Raw genomic sequence first — 21,110 nt, 5'->3', positions numbered from 1 at the left:
GTCAAGACGAAATTTTATTTATTTTTTATTTATTTTTTATTTTTTATTAAACCATCATATTGCCAAGAAAAAACAACAAAGATCAAAATTCACGTATTTACAGCACAGTTTTTGTCTGAAAATAAAGGAATATTAGGAAAAGTACTTTTAAAGAATGTCATACCAAAATGGCTTATCCTCAGTTTGGAAAAAACAAACAAACAAACAAAAAAAAAAACCACCCAAACAACCAAAGGAAAAAAGTGGCACAGTCATATGAATGGGTACTGCTATTTTATGTGTCCTGCATTTTGGAATGAATTCTCTATTTAGTGTTCAACACACAAGACAAATCCAAGTAATCAGTAGTCAGACAAATAAATTACAGAGAATACTGACAAACTCACACCTTTCAGTTTATATTTATTACAAAAAAACAACAAAAAACTAAGGACATCAAAGGGAAAATTCAAACTACTGTGGACAAAACAAACATGTATATTTTTTTGCTGTTCTGTTTTGGACTGTGTGGACTGGTGTGAAATTTAATAAAATAGCCAATGGTTATGTTATTGTTAAGTGAATAAGTGTGGTAAAATGCATATGAATATCTTTTCATATTAAAAAGCTCAACAATACAAAAAACAAAAAAAGTCTAACAATAATTTAATAATTACATGATGAACCCTAATACATAACCCAACTGTAATTTATAACTAAGAAAAATAAAGTGATAGGTTCTTACATGCCCAGTATGCGGTTTATAATTGTAGAACAGAAACTGCTGTCCTGTCAAGTGAATAAAAAGAAGATATACTGTAAATCTGCACTGTATGAGGAGTTATCAGAATCCATGATATACTCTCTGTAGATGAATATAATAATATATGTGTAATTAAGACAATGGAATGGCTAAAAGCCAAGTGATTTATCATAACATTTATATACAAATTTTGGCCATGGTTTTATAACTTCCCTTTCTGATATTTCTTTGTAAGTAAATAGAGTTGTGGTACATACAGTGTTGTTATAATAATAATAATAATAATAATAATAATAATAATAATAATAATAATAATAATAATAATAATAACTACAGTAAGAACTAAAGAAGATCTTCCCAATTCTCGATGTAACCCGTTTAACTTGACCTACATTGTACCTTGTGACTTAAGTAGTTTTATTTACATTATGGTCAGATCTGTGCTATTATTCTCACCTTTTTTTATATTTTATTACATAATGTACAGTAGGTATCCAGAAAACGTGGAGTGGACATACTGACCAGCATAAAGTCCTGCTGCCTGCTCCGATGGTAGCTGTATATGCACAGTGTCTCCTTTTCTTAATGGGAGTACAGCACTCCCTGAAGCCTGATCTAGCAATCCCTTTTTATACTCATCATAAGTGTACATAACTGGCTCATTATTCTTCATCAGTGCCACCCACACATTACTTCCTTTGCAGTGTACGTTGTAAGAAAAGTAGTAGATCCCTGGTATGCTACAGGTAAAAACACCATTCTGAGGACTGTAGTCCTGATTGCCATTGTGCAAGAGTTTGTCAAAGATGACAGGGGAACCCACAGGGGGGAATGGATTTGTGAGTTTAGCTGTGAATGCAGGCAGCTCAGGGCCATTTCCACCAATCTCACCTCCATTTGGGTTCTTGTAACCTTGTTTTTGGCCACTGTATGGGCCAGTCATAGGAAGGATCTGTCCAAGGTCAGGAAATGTAGCAGGTTGTCCAGGAGGTCCAGGGGGTCCAGGTTGTCCTGGTTGCCCTGGAAATCCAGGAGGACCACTGGGACCGGGGTTACCTTGTGGACCAACAAGACCTGTGGGTCCTGGGGCTCCCTCACCAGGATAGCCAGGTTTACCTGTTAAGCCTGCATCGCCTTTTCGTCCAGGAAGCCCAGGGGGTCCAATTGGGCCCCCTGGTCCTGCAAGCCCTGGAATACCTTGTGGTCCCTGGGGGCCTTTCTCTCCAGCCTGTCCTCCTTCTCCTCTTGTTCCTGTTAATCCTGCAACACCAGGGGCACCAGGTAAACCCCTAACACCAGCTTCTCCTTTTGGGCCAGTGGACCCTTGTAAGCCTCTTGGTCCTGGTTGCCCACCCTCTCCTGATCTACCAGGCTGTCCGGGAATCCCTGGAGGACCTGTCTGACCCTTTATTCCTGGATTTCCTCTTGGTCCTATGACACCATCATCTCCTTTTAATCCTGGGAAGCCAAGACTACCAGGAAGGCCTATTGGACCTGGTGGGCCAGGTATTCCACTTGAACCAGTGGGACCAATGACACCTGTGAGACCTGGGTGACCTTTATCACCTTTTGGACCTGGTGCTCCAGGAAGACCAGCATGTCCCTTATGACCCTTAGGTCCTGGAAACCCTGGTTTACCATAACCTGGCAAGCCTGGGTTCCCTGGTAAACCAGGGAGACCTGGTTCCCCCTTCCCTCCAGATACCCCCGGGTGCCCACTGAAACCATCTTTTCCTGGTTTTCCAATTCCTGGTACACCTGGTACGCCTGGTTGGCCTCTTTCACCAGGTGCCCCTGCCAGTCCTGGTTCTCCAGGAGAACCAGGCTTTCCTGGTATTCCTGGATGTCCAGGAAGACCATTCATACCAGGTTTACCAATGCCAGCAATGCCCACCTGTCCAGGTGGACCTGGTGGCCCACCAGGCCCTTTCAAGCCTGGAAAACCAGGTATACCAAGTCCTTTGTCTCCTTTGGGGCCTGGAGGACCAGGAAGCCCAGGCAGACCTTTTTGGCCAGGCTCCCCTAGAGGACCTCGCTGTCCTGGAAGTCCCTGATCTCCTGCTTTTGGAATCCCAGGGAGTCCTGAGGGACCTGGAAGTCCTGGAGGCCCAGGAGGTCCAGTTACGCCTACATCACCATTAGGACCAAGATCACCTTTTGATCCTGGTAATCCAGGTCCTCCAGGTTTTCCTGGCAATCCTGGCATACCAGGTTTTCCAACTCCTGGGTAGCCAGAAGGACCAGGAGGGCCTGGCTTTCCTGGTAAACCTGGCAATCCCTGTCCTGGAAGCCCAGGAGGGCCTTGTGGTCCTGGTGGTCCTGTTGGCCCTGGGGTACCTTGAATTCCTTGCAGTCCCTTTGGGAGACCTTTTACCCCTGGAACAGGAGGGCGTGGACCTTTAGCTCCTCTGGGAAAGGTTTGTCCTGTCAAGGAAAATACTAAAAGAGGTAAGTGTTGACCCACTAAATAATGATCTGACATGATCAGTTATCAGCAGTGTTGGGAAGATTACAGAATACATGCCCCAAAATGTATTTTGTAACATATTCCGTTACGTTACTCAATGAGAGTAACGTATTCTGAATACTTTGGATTACTCAATATATTATCATGCTTTTTTACAACTACATGAATGTCCTATTGCTTTTTGCGACATTACTATTACTATTATGGTTACTCGCCATACCAATAGCAACTAGATTTTTAAATCTTAATATAAAATGAGTAACAGTAGGGTGGACATTTGGTACGGCTGCACTTTTTGCAGTCATCTCGTATAGAAAACTATTCGGTGCGTATATAAAACAGGTCCGTGGCTCTGAACCATAGTAAAGGGACCTGTGGCTAATATGTCGGGTTCCGTGTCGGGCTCGTAGCCGAAAACTAGCTTTACTTTGTTGTCTGGGTCAGCTTTGCTAGCGAGAGACAGAGAGGCGTTGAAAGGCTGCTCCAATGGAACTTATTGTTTCGGAGGAAAACACGAACACAGTGTACAGTGTAGTCTTAATAACGTACCTACAACTGAGCTCGTCAGGCACTCTTTTTGGCTGCAGTTGTTATTATTATATTTACATGCAGTTTCTGCTCACAGAGCAGAAACTGTTTAGATGTTTCTGCTCTGTGACAACTCGTACTTTTCCACTCACCTTTTTCTCCCTCCCTCGCTCACAGACACATAACGGGTATGGCAGTCCATTCTCCCTGCAGCACAGACTACACTGCCCATGAGGCTACATTCTTTAGGGCTATGCCTTTAATACTCTGGCCTATTGCCTTCATATCAAATCATTTTTAAAAATATTTCTTCACGTCATTATGAGACGCGAGATTGAGACACAGGCATTTGAGCCTCTTAATGTGTGTTTTGTTTGGGTTTCCACTGGTGTGGAATTACCAAAAATAGAGAGGGGATAGCCTAACATATGAAACAGGAAAAGAACGCCGTGTAACCCCTTTATTTCAACAAAGTAACTGTATTCTGAATACCACCTTTTTAAACAGTAACTGTAACGTAATACAGTTACTCATATTTTGTATTTTAAATACGTAACGGCGATACATATTCCGTTACTCCCCAACACTGGTTATCAGTAGTTAGTGATCGATGTTAACTAAAAAGATTTTAATACAGTTACTACTCACTGCATCTGAAAATGGATGACCCCTTATTAGGTCATTTGATTATAAATAAATGAACTAATAATGAACTAAAATAATTATTTACAGTGCTGTTGAAATAATGAAAACAGACATAATGAATCTATTGTAAAGTAAGTCGCAAAAGCACAGGAGGAAAGAAAACCAAGAAAAAAAAAGAAAGAAAGAAAATTCAAAACCAGGGAGCGCTCCATGTAAATAATTAATTTATTGTAGCAGTGCACTTAAGTTAATATCTTGTCAGTTTTACGCCATCTCCCCTGTATTTATAATGGAATTTGAAGGCAGTTTTTAGTAAAAAGGTGTTAGTTAGTCAATGCAAAAAAGCTAAGAATTTAGTTCATGTCATATGTTGGAATATACAGATAAATATGTCGATGTCGATCTTACGTGCTGCACAATAATTTTTAATATTTAGTATTTACTGTTATATTCCCATAGATCATCGTAATGATGTTGTTTATTATATTGCTCTCTTTTTTTCTGCTTGTTTTCTCTTTTTTCTTTCTCAACAGGTGATCCAGGTGATTGATATATGTATTTTTTGTCTGCTTATTTTGTTGGTTTTTGTTTTTTTGCCCTTTATCACCATTCCTCTTCCCCTCTGTTTTTCTTTCCCTCTTTCTTTCTCCCCTTTCTTTTCCCCAGTCAAGTCTGTCCTTTATTTAGCAGGTTAAAATAAAATAAACAACAAAAGGCGAATCAAATAGACCAATACGGCAAGGCTGGGTTGGTCGATTTGGTAAAGTAAATCCGTTGGGCATCTTTCTTTGCCTTTAGACAATAATTCTGATGGCAAAAGAGCCAAACGGGACAGGCAAAAAAACCCAAAAGAATATATAGATAAATATGTAAAAAGGACCCATTGACGTATTTGATCTGTTTTACAGCAGGTTGTTAGTTTATTAATTATGGTATTAGAAAAGATGCAGGAGCTAAAAGTAATTTTTCACAAACATATTGAACTCACCTTTGCCATCTGTCAGTGGTCTCTCTTTACCCATGTGCAATGGCGGTTGAGGAAACTCTTGTCCATACTGAGGAAGTATTGGCATCTCATTCTCCAGAAACTGTTGCTGTGGATATGCATCATATTGTGGCAATGGCTGGGGCTGTTGGGGTGGCTGTTTATGTCCATAATACACCCCACCATGAGCAAGGTATAGTAAACATAGCTGTAACACTGTGATGAGAAGATAGAAAGAATGGAGGGATACAGCCACCATTTTCTGCAATTGAGAAACAAAAAGTGGAACTATAAGACAGATATAAAGATTTCAGTGAAATTAAATGAAAGCATCTACACACATGAAAAATCTTCGTATCTATCTTCATATCATATCTATATATCTCGTTAGCGGTATCCTTGAGGGTATCTTGAAGGTATCTTGATTCTTTAGATGAATATCAATTAATTTCCAAAACCACTACACATCTTCCCATAAAATACAGAAAATGCTGTTTTGTAAAAGCAAATAAACTTCACAATTTGTATCACAAGTAAACAGCTTTATTGGTTGACATTGATACATATATTTGTATAATGAATGTATTATTTACTTCTAGGTAATTTACTTAATTAATGTGAATAGAGTTTGGTCATTTAGGGTGTCTTGTGCTACTCATCAATGGGATAAATGCTGTGCAAACAGCATTTAATTATTTAGAGAAGAAAATAATAATAATTAAGCCTATTAATGGTTTATGGCCATGCTCTTAAACCATACTGGTACATAGATGAATTCAAATGCCAGGTTTCAAGAGCTTACAAAATTCACTTGTCAAACCAAAGAAATCACCCAAACCCTCCACTGCACATATGTGACCTAGCTTAGATATCTTTTCAGAAACACTGTGTAAAAGCCTCCCACATCCTTGAAGTGATTCACACATACATATTATAATTAAGAGGCCCCACAGGGGATGTGGCCAGTTTTGAACATAATCTTTAATTCTTTAAACATGTCTGCGCTAAGGAGATCAGCTAAGCACTGCCAAAAGCACTGTGTGAAAATAAACACTGATGGGTGAATGCATGTTTTCCTCAGCTGCAGTGTTTGTGTGTCCTGAAACCGAACCAAAGAGATCAAACATTTTGGAAAGCTGCAATAACTGAAGGCTTGCTTACATTTTTTAGAGCAATTATTCTAAAAAGAAAGCTAAGTTGTGTTGGCTGGATGTTTCCAGGGGATTATTTTTAGAATGGAAATACTTATGTGTCTAGTTTCTCTGCAAAATCAGCATGTTAGAGATGTTAGGGTTGATTTGAATATGTTGCAGTAGCTATTGCACAGGTTGCCATCTACTGCATGGTTAACATTGAGATGTGGACACCCATTCAGATATGCACACTTACAGCCAGTTTGGAATCTTTGTACTGTGGGAGGGAACCCACACAGGAACAGGGGGAACAGGCAAGCTCTACACAGAGAGGCCCCAGCTGACTAGTGGACATAAACCCAGGACCCACTTACAGTGAAGTGACTGCACTTCTCATCTAACTATATACATATTTCAATATCAAATAATTAACTGCTAGAGAAAACTACCAGCAGAAGCTTTCAGAATCTTCTCTCCACCATTTTCTAAAAGCCTCATAATGTTATTGAACAATATCTACATATTTCAAGGTTATAAGTTTGATCCTGAGATAAGCCAAGAGGCAACATAATAGCTTAGCATGTAAAAAGTCTTCAGTAAAGTCTTTAGAGTTCATGTTCGAGTCTGTGTGAGTGTCGATCTCCAGTAATTGAAAAAACTACTAAAAAGCACTCAAAGACAGAAAGAGTCTTGGATGTGCTTCAGACGATTTTGACATTGTGCATTCAACATTCAAACTACTGTGCTTACAAAATACCAACACACATAACACAGCACCTTTTGCAGTTTGGTGCCTAAAAGTCTAAAAAACCTCAAAAAACCTAATCTTGATTCCTCTGTCCTTGCAAATTTTAGACCTATTTCTAAGGTCTCGTTTCTGTCATTTCAGTGTCCCGATAAAGTCAAGACTTGAATGGCGTAAATGTTCTTAATCTTAACAAGGAAAAAAAAGTGATCATCTTTGGACCAAGCTGTAATTCCAGTACCCCAGATCTTGACCTGCGCAGTTTAGTACCTTTTGCTAAACCGCATGCAAAAAATTTGGGGGTTATACTGGATAATAAGTTTACCTTTAAGAAACAAATGAACTCTGTTGTACAGCGGTCCTTTTTAAAATTGAGGCTCTTATCCAAGGTGAGATCATTCTTATCTTTTATCTTTGATGTCATTTGTTACTGTGTAATTTTTATCTTTGTACAGCACTTTGGTCAACATTTTGTTGTTATTAAATGTGCTATATAAATAAAAAAATAAAGTAAAGTAAAAGGCTAATTAAAAAACTTTAAGAGGGGGAGTTACTGTTTGAGGACTGCTTGTCAGTTTGGACAGTCAAAAGCTTAACTGTCAGTTTGGAGAAATTTGGAGGTTCTAAGTTCAGGCGTTCACTGAGTTTTTGAAGGATAACAGTGAGAGTAAACAGTGAAAAGCTCTATGAATGAACACCTCAAGTGTAGCCTGGAAGTACTAAAGCTAAAGCTTACTGAAGCTGGGTTTGATTCTTATCAGAATTTGGTAATTTATGATGTCTTGGATCTAAATGCTTCAAGAAAACCAGTTTAAATATGTGATTAAACAGCACATATAGACTAGAGATTAATTTTGAAAGGAAAGAGTGAAACTCTAGTCCGGTCAAATAGGTCAGACTGCTTGAAGCTGTGGAGTCTGTTCTTATGAGAGCTGTTATAGTTTGAAGCACAATACCAACAATGAAATGTTCAGAGAAAAACCTAAATGCCATAAAACTCACAGTTAACTGAAAGTTAATTAAAAAAACAACAACATTAAGAATAAAAAAGATCACACTTAAGCACTGCAACACTGATTCACAACCACTCCTGAAGTGAACTTTTGCTTCAGAACTGATATGATCATAACTGAATGACAAATTGTAATGAATTCTGTATCACCTTTTTGTTTTTCAAAGAAGAACATGGCCTTTAATATCACTGACTGTAACTAACTGTCAGAACTAGCAAAACATTTGGGATGAAAATGTCTGTTTAGGTTTGTTTGCCTCCCCTGTTTGTGGAGGATCAGTTCACTCATTATTTCTTTGCCTTTTGTGGATTAAACCTCAGAGGGAAGCAACAACAAACACACCTAATTTATGAAACTTTTTCAGACTTATGGTTTGTGCTTGAACCCCAAATATTTAACAAGGTAAAATACAGCTATATACGCAAACTGCCCCTAATCTAACTATTTCTTTATGTTTAAAGTTCATAGTGGTCACAGGAAGACCAAGGTAATAGGAAAGCCTGTAAGGAAGATTGTTAGAAGACTGGTTGGTGGTTCTATATATTTGGTGCAATTTTTAGATTCAACACCTGAAGTAAAAAATTGAAGAACAACTGAAAGTGCCATGTGTGTATAGCTGTTGGAAAGCATTACTATGAAGCAGTTGCTGCTGCTACTACCCTAATGTAACCCATCAACACTGACCTATATCAGTTATTTATGCCATATGGGTAATAACCCATCCATCCATTCGCTTCCGCTTATCCTTTTTCAGGGTCGCGGGGGGCGCTGGAGCCTATCCCAGCTGTCATAGGGCGAGAGGCGGGGTACACCCTGGACAGGTTGCCAGTCTGTCGCAGGGCTAACACATAGGGACAGACAACCATTCGCACTCACTTTCATTCGCACATTCACACCTAGTGACAATTTGGGTTATCCAATTAACCTATCCCCACTAAGTGCATGTCTTTGGACGGTGGGAGGAAGCCGGAGTACCCGGAGGGAACCCACGCAAACACGGGGAGAACATGCAAACTCCACACAGAAAGACCCCTGATGTTGGAATTGAACTCAGGACCTTCTTGCTGTGCGGCAACAGTGCTAACCACCGTGCCACCGTGCTGCCATATGGGTAATAACCCATATGGCATAAATAACTGATAACTGATATTGTTAATATTTAAGTAAACTTCCTCAGCATTCAAACTTTGTGTTTCTTTCATGTCAGTGCACTCACATATATTTGTTACCCAAATGCTCTGTTGTTTGGCTAAAGCTAACTTGGGCAAAGATATACGTAAATACATGGAAATCTATGGGTAAGGTCTATGACAAGTTACAGAGATATCACCCCAATTAGAGAAACCACCTGAGTCAAAACATGGGGAAGCACCCGTTACATTTGTGCAGCTGGTTCATGGAGGAAAGAGACGTAGGTCATAATGTGGAACAAAGTGTTAAATACAGTGAAAGTGGGACCACTGCAGCCATTATGCATGCCTTTTTATATTTGTTCATGCATCTTCCTTGTCGTGAGCAAATGTTTCTACCAGTGCACTACTGGGCTGTTTTTGGAGGACTGCACACAAACAGTTCTGTGTTGGTTGCATACCCATAGTCCTTTCCTCTGTGTACTCAAAGACCTATGCAATGGTTCCATAAATCCACCCTTAGGCACAAAATATTTGAAAACTCACTGTTGGAACATTTAATTTAAATAGTCATTAAAATTCCAGAGTTTCAGCTGCTGTTTTACATTTTTAATGAATTTCTTCCAGAGGAAAAAAGAACAGACCGCTTCAATAAAAAACGATTTGCCAACTGACTGAATTTCAGTCATGTCAGCGTTTTAATGTCACATTTTAGGCGAGACAATCTTTTGCTTTTCGTGCATCTCCAAACATTCAATCTTGGAGCAAAATCACTTGTTTAATCTTTTTCAGCTATAAAGCCAGCAGGAGACTGATCCTCAAATATTGAGCTTCTAAGCAGAACATGGTTTCACACGTTGGGAATTCGCTCTGCAGACAAAAAAGGAACACATGTTTGGCAAGGAAATAACAAAGAGGACCTCCAAGGATATGCCACTCTTCATGGCTCAGAGACATAAAGCATACAAAAACATACCCAGTTTTAACGGGTTGGTTTGCTGCAAAGCAAACAACCCAAGTACATGTTATGCTCGGCTAAGTTCTTTATTATTATTTTTCTTCCTTGGCATTGCCTCCCCACACCATTTGTCATAGTGAGCAAAAATTAGCTGTGAGGCGACTGATTCTATGCAGTTTTAGTTTAGGTTTTACTGTTTTCAAACAGTTAATTAACAATTTGTTGCAAAAACATCATAAAAATTCCTTCCTATTCTCCCCATTGGGTACACCTGTGGCTAAACACTATTGGGTACACTTAGCAGACCATATCAGTAAGTACACCTGTCACTGGCCGGCCACTTTTTAGGCACATCTGTATACACACTACGACTGTTTTGTATAAAGTATACACATGTCTAGCCAAATTTTGAAGAGGTGGCAACAGACAATATTTGGTAGGACATGTTGTGGCAGATCTTTTATACAATATATATAATTTATTTATCCAGATAAAAGGTATTATTGAGATTAAAAATGGCTTTTCCAAGTGGCAAGTATAGTATAACAAATTATGGAAATGAACACAACTGACATTCAATACAGGCAAGTGCACACAAACATCCGAATCAAAACGCAAGCACGGTCCACTCTACACCAGTGTTGTGGTGCTGTGATACAGTTGAAGAGTTTATTGAAGCTTATTAACTTATTGTGTCACGCTGTCAGGGTAGCTGCCCTTAATTATACAGCTAGCCTTTATTTACAGACGGTCGATATCATCAGTCATTTTTTGGTTTACAGACGGTTTAATGGGAAAGCAATTGGAGCGTCTAGACCACAGACTAAATTGCAATAAGTATTGAATTCTAATGACATTGCACTATGTGTTTAGCTTTGATACTTGAGTACCTTGCGTGGCAAACATTATAACACAACAAATAAAGAAACCTGAATCATTTTGTTCTGGGTTATTACACTTTTCCCATCACAACGGCTGCAGTAAAATTCTCATGTATTTGCTTTCCACCTTCGTTTTAAGATTTAAGAGGAACAGCTTCTCCCGGCACAACGAAAGGTTTGCAATTCTTTATCAAGAAGCATGTAGTTATGAGGTGCTTAAAGTAAAAGCACACGCTCTAATAATGACACTTTCACGACACAATCATTGTTTCTGACAAAATTATTGGACAGAGTTTAGTCTAGTCAGGAAACTAGGCATGACCATTATGCATTCACAATTATGTTTCACAGTGAACCTGACAAAAGCTGCAGATGAAAAACAACTACTCTCAAACATCTTTTTTCAACACAATATGGTCTTGCTGTGTCCCTGAACGAATAGCTTGACAATAAATATTTCCTCTCTGCAACAACAACCAAATAGAATCCACTTAGAATCCCTTCTATGATTTAAACTTTCACCTTGTGCATGACCTCAGCTTTGATGAAATCTCTTCAGACACCTCCACACCCGGCACTCGATGACAATCTCATGCAACAAAGACTACTCGGCCCACTGTGGTTCCTGGTTCCTCTCAGCCTCTTTGCCAATACATACAACCGCAGCTGGCTTTGCCTGGTGATGAGCCACCAGTCTTTTATCACCTCTAGATTGGCTTTGGAAATAATCACATTTCCATTTCTCCTCTGGGTTCCTCTCCTGACTTATTCCAGATGTGGGGAATCTATTGCTTGATAAACAAACGGTGAGGAACAGAGGCATGTCATTGCTTATAGACACGGGTGCCAGTCTTAATTGCCTGTGGTCGGGCTTGGCTTTTGTACTTTAAACAGAGGGTCCTTCTTTTCCAATAAGAGTGGGAAACTAACTGTGCTGCAGGATATAAAGCAAACTTTTGAAATTTCAACACCAATGATGCATACTGATCATTGACAGAGAAGCCTTTGTGTGCAAGTGTCAAGGCTACAAATTAATGCTGAATGGCTGAGACCATTGTTAGTGAACAAATCCAAATGCAAGAGAAAAACTTCAGAATTCTAAAACAATTTCAAAACAATATCCAGAAGCTAACTGAGCAGGATTTATACTGGCATAATGGACATATTGTCATTTTGGCTGTAAGATTAAAAAAACAATTGTCATCTTTCAGGAACCATTGGAATTTTTCTCTCGAGCCTAAAATGGTTGAGGAGTACAGTAATGTGAAGCGGTAACAACTAGGCAGAGCTTTTTTCTGTCCATGTTCAGATATCAGTACCTTGTGAATGCCTTGTACAACCATGATACTTAAAATATTTATACATTTATAAATAAAGTGTTAAGCTCTATTAAAGCTAAACAATATGTACTGAGCTCTGCGACAGACTGGCGACCTGTCCAGGGTGTACCCCGCCTCTCGCCCCATGACAGCTGGGATAGGCTCCAGCACCCCCCGTGACCCTGAAAAGGATAAGCAGAAGCAAATGAATGGAATATGTACTGAGGTTTTCCAGACATCCTCTGACAGTGTGGTGTTAAGTTATCCAACATTTTGGATGCATGGCAATCATGGTCACAATGTAGGATCAAGTGGATGAAGTGAACAAGGCCCCATTACACCTAAAGACCTAGAGACCATTAAGCCTAGAGACTGGTCTGCAACCATCTGGCAACCATCTGGTACTCCCCAACCATTTGGGGAGTACACTAATAGCAATAGTCCAATATGGTGGACAACGTTCAAGCATTGTGCACATGATGTCACGTGAGAAAATTAGTCCAGACATATTTTTACATTTCTAGGAAGACATTGCTATCTTCAGCAAAACAATGCCAAACTTCACTGTGCATCATTTCCAAGAGCATGACTAAACATAAGTAAAGAAAGTACTATGCAGTAATACTGATGGGTTAGGAAGCTCTTAGTGTCACAAAGGTTCCTCTCTTTTTATCTGGACAGGTCACCATAGAAACTTTGACTAGGTCAAAGTGAATTTAGGATTGTTGAATGTGTCTTTTGTCCTGTCTTCCTCTTTTCATCCCCAACTGGTCACGGCAAATGGCTGCCCCTCCCCGAGACTGGCTCTGTCTGGGGTTTCTTCCTGTTAAAAGGGAGTTTTTCCTTCCCACTGTCACCAGGTGCTTGCTCAAAGGAGTCATCTAATTGTTAGGGTATGACTCTATTATTGTAGGGTCTTTACAATGCAATGTAAAACACTTTGAGGCAGGCTACTGTTATTGTGATTTGGTGCTATATAAATAAAATTGAATTGAATTGAAGTTAACATAAAGAAAGCATGAAATGATCTGGCTCATGATTCAGGCTTCAGCATCATGCTTTATTTCATTTCAACAACCCTGCCATGGGGATTTCACTACCTGAGCTCCAGCAGACCCAAGAACAATACAGATGTTGTTCTCTTCAACTGACCTTTTTTTTTTTTTTTTTAAATAGACTGAGTCAAAACACACTAAAATATGAACATCGCTTTTGGACGGTCAAAACAAACCCATCTGACCTCGTAAGACACAATATTCTCATACAATAATGTGTGTAACAATTCTGTCAGTGTAATGTGGAAACGCTTTTCAGCTCCTACACACAAACACAAAGGAATGCAACAATCAGCTGACAGGAACACGAGCGCCAAGACGACATCTGGGGAATGTACCTGAGTATACGTGCGACCCACTGCATGAATTTATGTGAGCTGATGCTAACCTTTATAAGAAAAACACACCACCGCTACAGTCTCAGTCTGGAGTACTCACACTGTGGGTATGCTTGGAGTTTCTGCAGACAAGGACAACAACACACACCTGAAGCCAAAAACAACTAACTCACTGTATCCAGAACCATGATAGGAAAATAAAGTCAAAACAGCTCTACTAATAATGATATCTATCAGACAGGACCTGTAGTGAGGCAAGTGGCTCAATAGAGGGTGCCAAACTACATTACTACTCAGATTTTCAGTTCATCAATACAGTCTATTTTGTTTACTTGCCTTTTTCACAGGCTGGGTGGATACTGGCTGTAGCTCAGGTGGCAGAGCAGGTCAGCCACTAATCTGAAGGTTGGTGGTTTGATCCCAGGCTGCCTCCTGGCGGCATGCCAAATATCCTTGGGCAAGATACTAACCCCGTGTTTGCCTACTGGTGGTGGTCAGAGGGCCTGGTGGCGCCAGTGTCCGGCAGCCTCGCCTCTGTCAGTGCGCCCCAGGGCAGCTGTGGCTACAATGTAGCTTACCATCACCAGTGTGTGAATGGGTGAATGACTGAATGTAGTGTGAAGCGCTTTGGGGTCCTTAGGGACTAGAAAAGCGCTATACAAATGCAGGCCATTAGTCCAGTGGGGGAAAAAGATATCCTGGCAAAGGCTGCTTTTTAATAATAAGATTTATTTTTGTTGTTTATCATAATTTATACTAAGTTTTGTGCATCATCATCATCCCCATTTTCCTCCTTGTTATTCTCCAAGCCTGTGCTGCTTTTCTCTTTTGTTTTCACTCTAAGCAGCTGATTCATCTCAGCTCAATCATCATGTAACTTTTTGATCATTTCTCCCTCTTCCTGCTCATCTTCATAGTGAGAATATTAACTTTCCCCCCTAAGCAGTGAGTTAAAAAATGAAGAAAAATGGGTGTGAACGCTTCCCCAGCTCAGCTTCCTATCTCTCCATCTTTGCTAACTTTGCTTTCTTATATATATATCTTTCAGCTTTTGCCATTGATGTCACATCTACACACAGCCTCAAATCCCACAATGCATGGATGTAGCACCTGGATGCATTTTTAATTGCTCACCGCTCACTCTATCCTTTGAAAAGCCTTGCACATACACCCACGCAGTCCACCCGACCTCATCACCCATCTCACTGACATATTTTTCCCTCTCCTGCAGTTGTAGGAACCACAAGTCACAGAGTGCCTGCCCACAATTTTCATTTCAGGGCAAAAACTGGAGTGGGAGGAGAATTATTTTCCTATTAGCTTTTGAGTTCTGTCAAAACAGAGTATCTGATGTCAGTGGACAGCAACTAATAGCAACCCAGACCGAAGAGGCACTTTAGGTTGTTTCCATGTTTAAAGAAAAAGAAATTCAATGAGAAGAAAGGATGAGAACGTTTATGTTTGGATCTTATCGAATTTGATTTAAATAGGGAAGATTTATAGGTACAGCAACAAAGAAATGCTTGCATCAGATTTAGACTTTTCCCTTGAACTTTGTGCGGTCTCTGCCGCAATCTTTCTTGGTCTCCCTCGTATTTAGCTGGTGCTAAAAATGGACCCGTGAAAGAATATTTTTAAAAGTAATAACAATGTTTGGCTAATAATCAGATCTGATCAGTAATACTGTGCTAAAACCACAGACTCCACTGGAGAATTCTGCAGCTGCATAAATAGATTTCCAGTTATGAGCAAATCAGGGAACAGCACACCCTGTGTTGCCTCTGTTTTTCCAATTCCCAATCAGATACTATATTTACTCAAGCGCTAATGTTTGTGCTTTTCTACTTACTATTTCACTGGGAAATATCGTCCAGTGTAGAAGAACAGAAGTTCAGCTGTCACATTTCAGATGTCCACAGTAAACTTTCCATCCAGATGTAGTGCATATTTGGAAAAAAAAAACTGGAGTTTTTCCACTCGCTTTGTTTTTAAAATGCAAATTTTAAACATGCGCGAAACAGGTGGTTGGAAAGTTGATAGCACCAAATGGTGATTTCCCCTCACACATGTTTTCATTTAAATACTGTGGAAAGCAAATGAGGTCAAATATAACATTTCACAAAAAAAAAACCCCAACTCAACAATAAAAATCTTAAAAATAATATAGACGTGACATATATATTATTTTAACCCTTTGGATGCATTTTGTTCTTTTTTGTAAAAGCATGGAGAGGCCTGACTCTTAAAAAAATGGATCAAACGGCTACAAAAGCAAAAGGTTACTTGCACACTGATTTTATAGCTTGTAGCACCTTTAGTTGCAATAACTAACTAAATAAATAAAGTAATAAAGTAACAGTTTTCTTTTTGACTTAAACAGTCTGTCACATCATTGTGGGCCAATTCTAGACCCCTCTTTTTTTTTACAAAGTTTGTTCAGGATATTGAGATTTGGAAGCATTCATGTATGCACAGCTCTCTTAAGGTCCTACCACAGCATGCCTGCACTTTGACTGACCCATTGTGACACCTTAATTGTTTGTTTTTTTTTTATCAGCCATTCTGTTATAATTTTGCTGCTGTGCTTGGGATCATTGCCCTTTTTTATGCCTGAATTTGGACTAAGCTTTAGCTGTCCAAAGACAGATGGTCTCACATTTAAGTCCATACAGAGAAGTTCATGGTCGTCTTAATGACTGCAAGGTGCCGAATTCCTGTGGCTGCAAAACGAACCCAAATCATCACTTGGCCACCACTGTGATGCGTTTGATATTAAGTGTTCGTGTTGATATGCTTTGTTTGCTTTTGTGCATTAGGGATTATGCCAAACATCTCCATCCATTAGGTTTACAACACCAGAAGTGTTTTTTTTAGAGAGAAGACACTTTCTCCTGGAAACCCTACTAAACAATTCACACTTGTTTAATTTTTTTTCTAATCGTGTTATCATGAACTTTAACATTTAACATGCTAACTGAGGCCTGTAGAGTCTGTATTTCTTGTGTTTGTTGTAGTTTCTTTAAGAGTTGTGTGGTCTGACCTTAGGATGAATTTGCTGAGAAGACTGTCTTTGAGTTGACAAAAACGGAATGCTCCAGACCAGCAAACAATTTTTGAGATACTTACCTTTGTAATTCCTACAAGAGCAGTAAGTTTACTGCATAGAGAACTGTAAAAACTCTTTTTCACATGCTTGTTAATGTTCAAGTCATGCTTATGGCAAGAACATCAGACTCTAATTTCTGTCAAGCCTTCATAATGTAAATTCATAACTTTTACTATGTTTTATTGGTGTTTCTACTTAAATACACCTCTGAAAATGTGCTGGTAAAGACCCAAACATGCCAAGTTCTGTCCTCAAACTGACGTCAAAAACCACTGAAGGTTTCCAACATGTTAAGATGAATGGTTTTGCAATATAGTACTGAGGATATTAAAATCACGAGCACGATTCGGTATATGATCCCTTCCAGAGGAGTAGTAATTGCTGTAGTTTGGAGGTTGGGAGCAGTCTAATATTTAAAAATGACTGGGTGGTGATTATATGTTGCTTTGAGAAGGGTTGTATTTGGGTTTTATCACCAGCAATTTCATTTTGATGGTTTCCTCTACCTCTACAGTTGATCAATCATTGAATGCACTCATATCAATTTTACTGCAATCATAAAGTGGGCTGGGGAGCATTTACGGCTTGATGTGACATGCATACATCGCCTGTACTGGTGACATGACAACAGCCAAGGGAAGCTTAATGTGTTATACAGTCACACCATAAAATATGCCACTCAGGGAAAAAATACGTTCCTCCCTTTTCCTACTTCCAGATGTTTTCGCAGCACACTATTTATGAGGGATTATAAGAACTAGGACTCCTTCTACTTAGGAGTTTAGATAAGAGTCACTTTGTAATAAATCTGCAAAATTTAAAGCTGGAACTACAAAGTGGTGTTTTGAAACAGAGCTACCACCTGTGGCTTTGAAAGAAAGTAAAGCGTGTCAGGACAGCAGCTAATGTGGAACCATTAACAGTATCTGTATTTGATTAACACTGTAAGATTGCCATAAAGTGAACCTGATTTCATCATTTGAGACATTTCTATGGCTGCAGTACTCTGCACAGTAGCACGAGACCATTTGGACACATGGCCTGAAATCACAGAGGCTGCAGCTGTGGGATCAAGAGGCACATTCCCTCAGAGCTGCATAAACACTTCCTGTTTGGTAGGTGAGAACTGCAAAGGAGTCAGACTCGGAGAGGAGAGCTGTCAAGAGACATTAACAGAGTAATAAATATGTGAAATCACAGCATGCTCACAGATACTCCTAGCAAACAAGATGAAGTATCCCTTAAATAGTGGAATAATTTGACCTAAAATACAGCCAAATAGCTGATAAATAGCTTGATTTCTGTTCACTGTAAGAAATGGTTACAGAAATATTTCACCATTTTGGGAAATATTGTGATTTTTGATGAAAGTTTGATGCAAACACTGAGAGTAAAGTAAATATGAAAGCTAGCAAGAGCATTAGCTTAGTACAAAGACAAGAGGGGGCAGCTAGCTTGGTTATGTTCAAAGATTAAAAAAAAAAAAAATCTCCATATTTTAAAATCTTACTACAGCAATTTTTAAAGGAACTTTGTCACATTGCATACACATTGTTGCTTACAGACACATATAAAGGGTTTTTTAAATATATGTTTTCAGTCTTTTTTCCAAACTACGCTAATAGCTGCTTCAGATTTAGCATTTAGCATAGAGTTGCGACTCTTCATCAAAAAGCCACCAAAATACATTTTCTTTACTATTTGGCAGCATGTTGTAACAGTTTTAAATGGCGAAGCTTTTCTGGGGCCAAAAAACTCAAGTGCTCACTTGAGCAGATACAGCGACATCCTGGCCCTTGGACGCAAACACTAACCCTCCCAAAAAAACCCAAACTGACCACATTTGCGAGGCTTCAAACAGTCTCATTCTCAAAATCCAAACTTTTTAAGTAACTTAAAACTGATCTGCAGATTGAGTTGAACTTTATTACAAATTTCCTCTTCTGACAACATAACAAATGCAGTCCTAGAAAAACAATGAAAAACACATGCAAGCTTCTTGGATGTCTGTTAGGTCCAGACATGTTATTGTCTGGAAAAATGGTTGATCATCTTATCTTGATATGAGCTGTCTGGACCTCTTTATATCCACAGCTTATTAAATTACCAAAACCCATATTAACAGTTGTAGTTTATTAATATAAATATATAACCCTAGATACGGGTGCTGCTTTTAAAGAATGGTACATGAATTTAGAGAAAAAAAAGATATTTCACATCTCCCACTTACAAAACTTATCGCCTCAGTCATCACACAAGTCTGTATAGCTCATTACATGTGCGGCTCTGCTGGCACCAAATTAATCTGCTTTAATGCCACTTTTGCAGTGTAAAATTTTTTGAATGAACCCAAACAACTTCATCTTTGACATATTTAACATGATCATAACATGGACACATGATTTCTTTACGCTTTACGGACAGGTGCACATTGAGATTTAATGTCCTTAAACTATGCTGAGAGGATAAAGATACAATAAGTCTGATCGCTTTGCATCGTGTCATTTTGAACCACCACATCAGAAAATTTATTTTAAAGTCTGGCTTGCAGTATGAAACTCTGAAAACCTTCACTTCTGCATGACAGTGAAGAAGAAGACAACGAAGAAGCAGAAGAGGTTTTCTAAAAGAAAATTTAATGAAGCATAAAAATTTCTGTCTCCAGCCCGCAGCACCAGTGTTCTGCTGAGGAGACTTTTCTTAAATCCTGTTTCCTCTTATTTATGCGGGACAGATTACTGCTCAAAAGCTCTTAACACCTAAATCTTCTTATCCATAAACACAGGAGGAAAAAGTGCATGTTTTTCTTGTCCTGAAAAACATGCACCTAAACTTTCTAAAATGTCAAGGCATTCCACTAACTGGTGCTAAATCCTGCCGAGACGCTGCACTGTGCATTTATTTTAACAAGCTTAAGCCCAGGTTATTCTTCCCAGGTGTCTCTTTTGGATTTTCTTTTCTTTCTCCCTCTTTCTCTGCATTGGGAAAAATGTCAGATGTGATCTGCGGAGACATCTCAGCCCATTCTTCACAGCTGTGAAGTAGGATGTCTTATGATACATTTACTTGCTTCTCAGTTTCCATGTTCCTTTGCATGTGCAATCCCAAAAGGCAAAAAAGGAAAATGATCCAATCTCTGCCTTGCAATCAGACGACCATGCCAAAGCAAAACCAAATCAAAATGAACACATTTAACTATAAGACTTGATGATGCATCACTTACCTTTGTGTGTGCTGCTGCTGCTGCTGTGGTATCACTGAGCTTTTAAGGAGTTTGTGACAGACGCTGAACAGCAGCACTGGTGAGGGTTTGGCTTTTATCTACAGGTGGGTGGAGCTGCACAGGCTGAGAGCACAGAGGAGCTGGATCTGTGCACGAGGAGAGACGGGGGGAAGAAAACAGGATCTGTGTGAGAGAGAAACCACTACTTGAACTCCATGTTTGCAGCATTAAGAGGTTATTATACACAGAAACAAAGTGAGGGGAAAGAAGAAACCCAATCAGCTGCACGAGGAGGAAGATTCTCGTTTGACTTGGACCTCTCAGTGCATTCTTTGCATGGAGAAAGATTTAAGGGCAGGGTCTTACTCTGGTTAGCCAATGCTAGCTGAGGTTAGGCTCTAGCTAAGTGGGGAGGTTTTTGTGGCAACCAAAGTGCACACACAGTAGTTGATAAAACAACCTTACCACAAAGGACTATTTAGAAACTGGTCAAATTGTTCACATTTCTACTTTTTAAGGACTTTTGAGACAACATAAGAGAGGATATGAAGCTACTTAACATTGGAATTGTGTTTTCTTATTTAAAATAAAAGTAATAATCAAACAGATCTATTAGTATAAAACTCCTACTCATAACTGAGCAGCGGTACATCACAAATTTGACCTAAATGCTAGCTACTAGCATTCTTTGCTCACAATGAGAGCGGTAACAAGCCTTAAGTTACTGCAAATACCATGCTTATGTGCTCCTGACGTGTATTTCAGGACATTTATACATATAAGTACAGCTAAATAATGACACGGTGAATGATTTTGCATCGTAACTGTGAAAAAGTTGCGTG

The 21,110-nt window shown here is 39.3% G+C and overlaps 1 protein-coding gene across 1 annotated transcript; it reads right to left on the bottom strand.

The window, feature by feature from the left end:
• Positions 1-386: 386 nt before the first annotated feature.
• On the bottom strand, positions 387-20,329 carry LOC146681116 (uncharacterized). The gene is made up of 3 exons (XM_085449165.1): positions 20,269-20,329; positions 5,371-5,629; positions 387-3,166 (listed from the first exon to the last, which is right to left on the bottom strand). Exons 2-3 carry the CDS (start codon positions 5,624-5,626, stop codon positions 1,215-1,217), a joined length of 2,208 nt encoding a protein of 735 aa, XP_085305291.1. The 5' UTR covers positions 5,627-5,629; positions 20,269-20,329; the 3' UTR covers positions 387-1,214.
• Between the last annotated feature and the right edge of the window lie 781 nt (positions 20,330-21,110).

Source organism: Copadichromis virginalis, linkage group LG23 (assembly GCF_057382275.1).
Source record: "Copadichromis virginalis isolate Kocher_CV1m ecotype Utaka linkage group LG23, C_Virginalis_male_GT1.1, whole genome shotgun sequence".
Lineage (NCBI taxonomy): Eukaryota > Metazoa > Chordata > Actinopteri > Cichliformes > Cichlidae > Copadichromis > Copadichromis virginalis.
The sequence above is the reverse complement of the archived record's forward strand: the minus strand, read 5'-3'. Positions and strand labels throughout refer to the sequence as shown.

What these genes read in the sequence shown, in the direction of transcription:
- LOC146681116 (XM_085449165.1), bottom strand. Translation starts at nt 5,626, where the DNA reads ATGGTGGCTGTATCCCTCCATTCTTTCTATCTTCTCATCACAGTGTTA. An exon ending in ACCACTGACAGATGGCAAAG is followed by an intron (nt 3,167 to 5,370) that starts GTGAGTTCAATA and finishes TTTCCTTGACAG; the next exon opens with GACAAACCTTTCCCAGAGGA.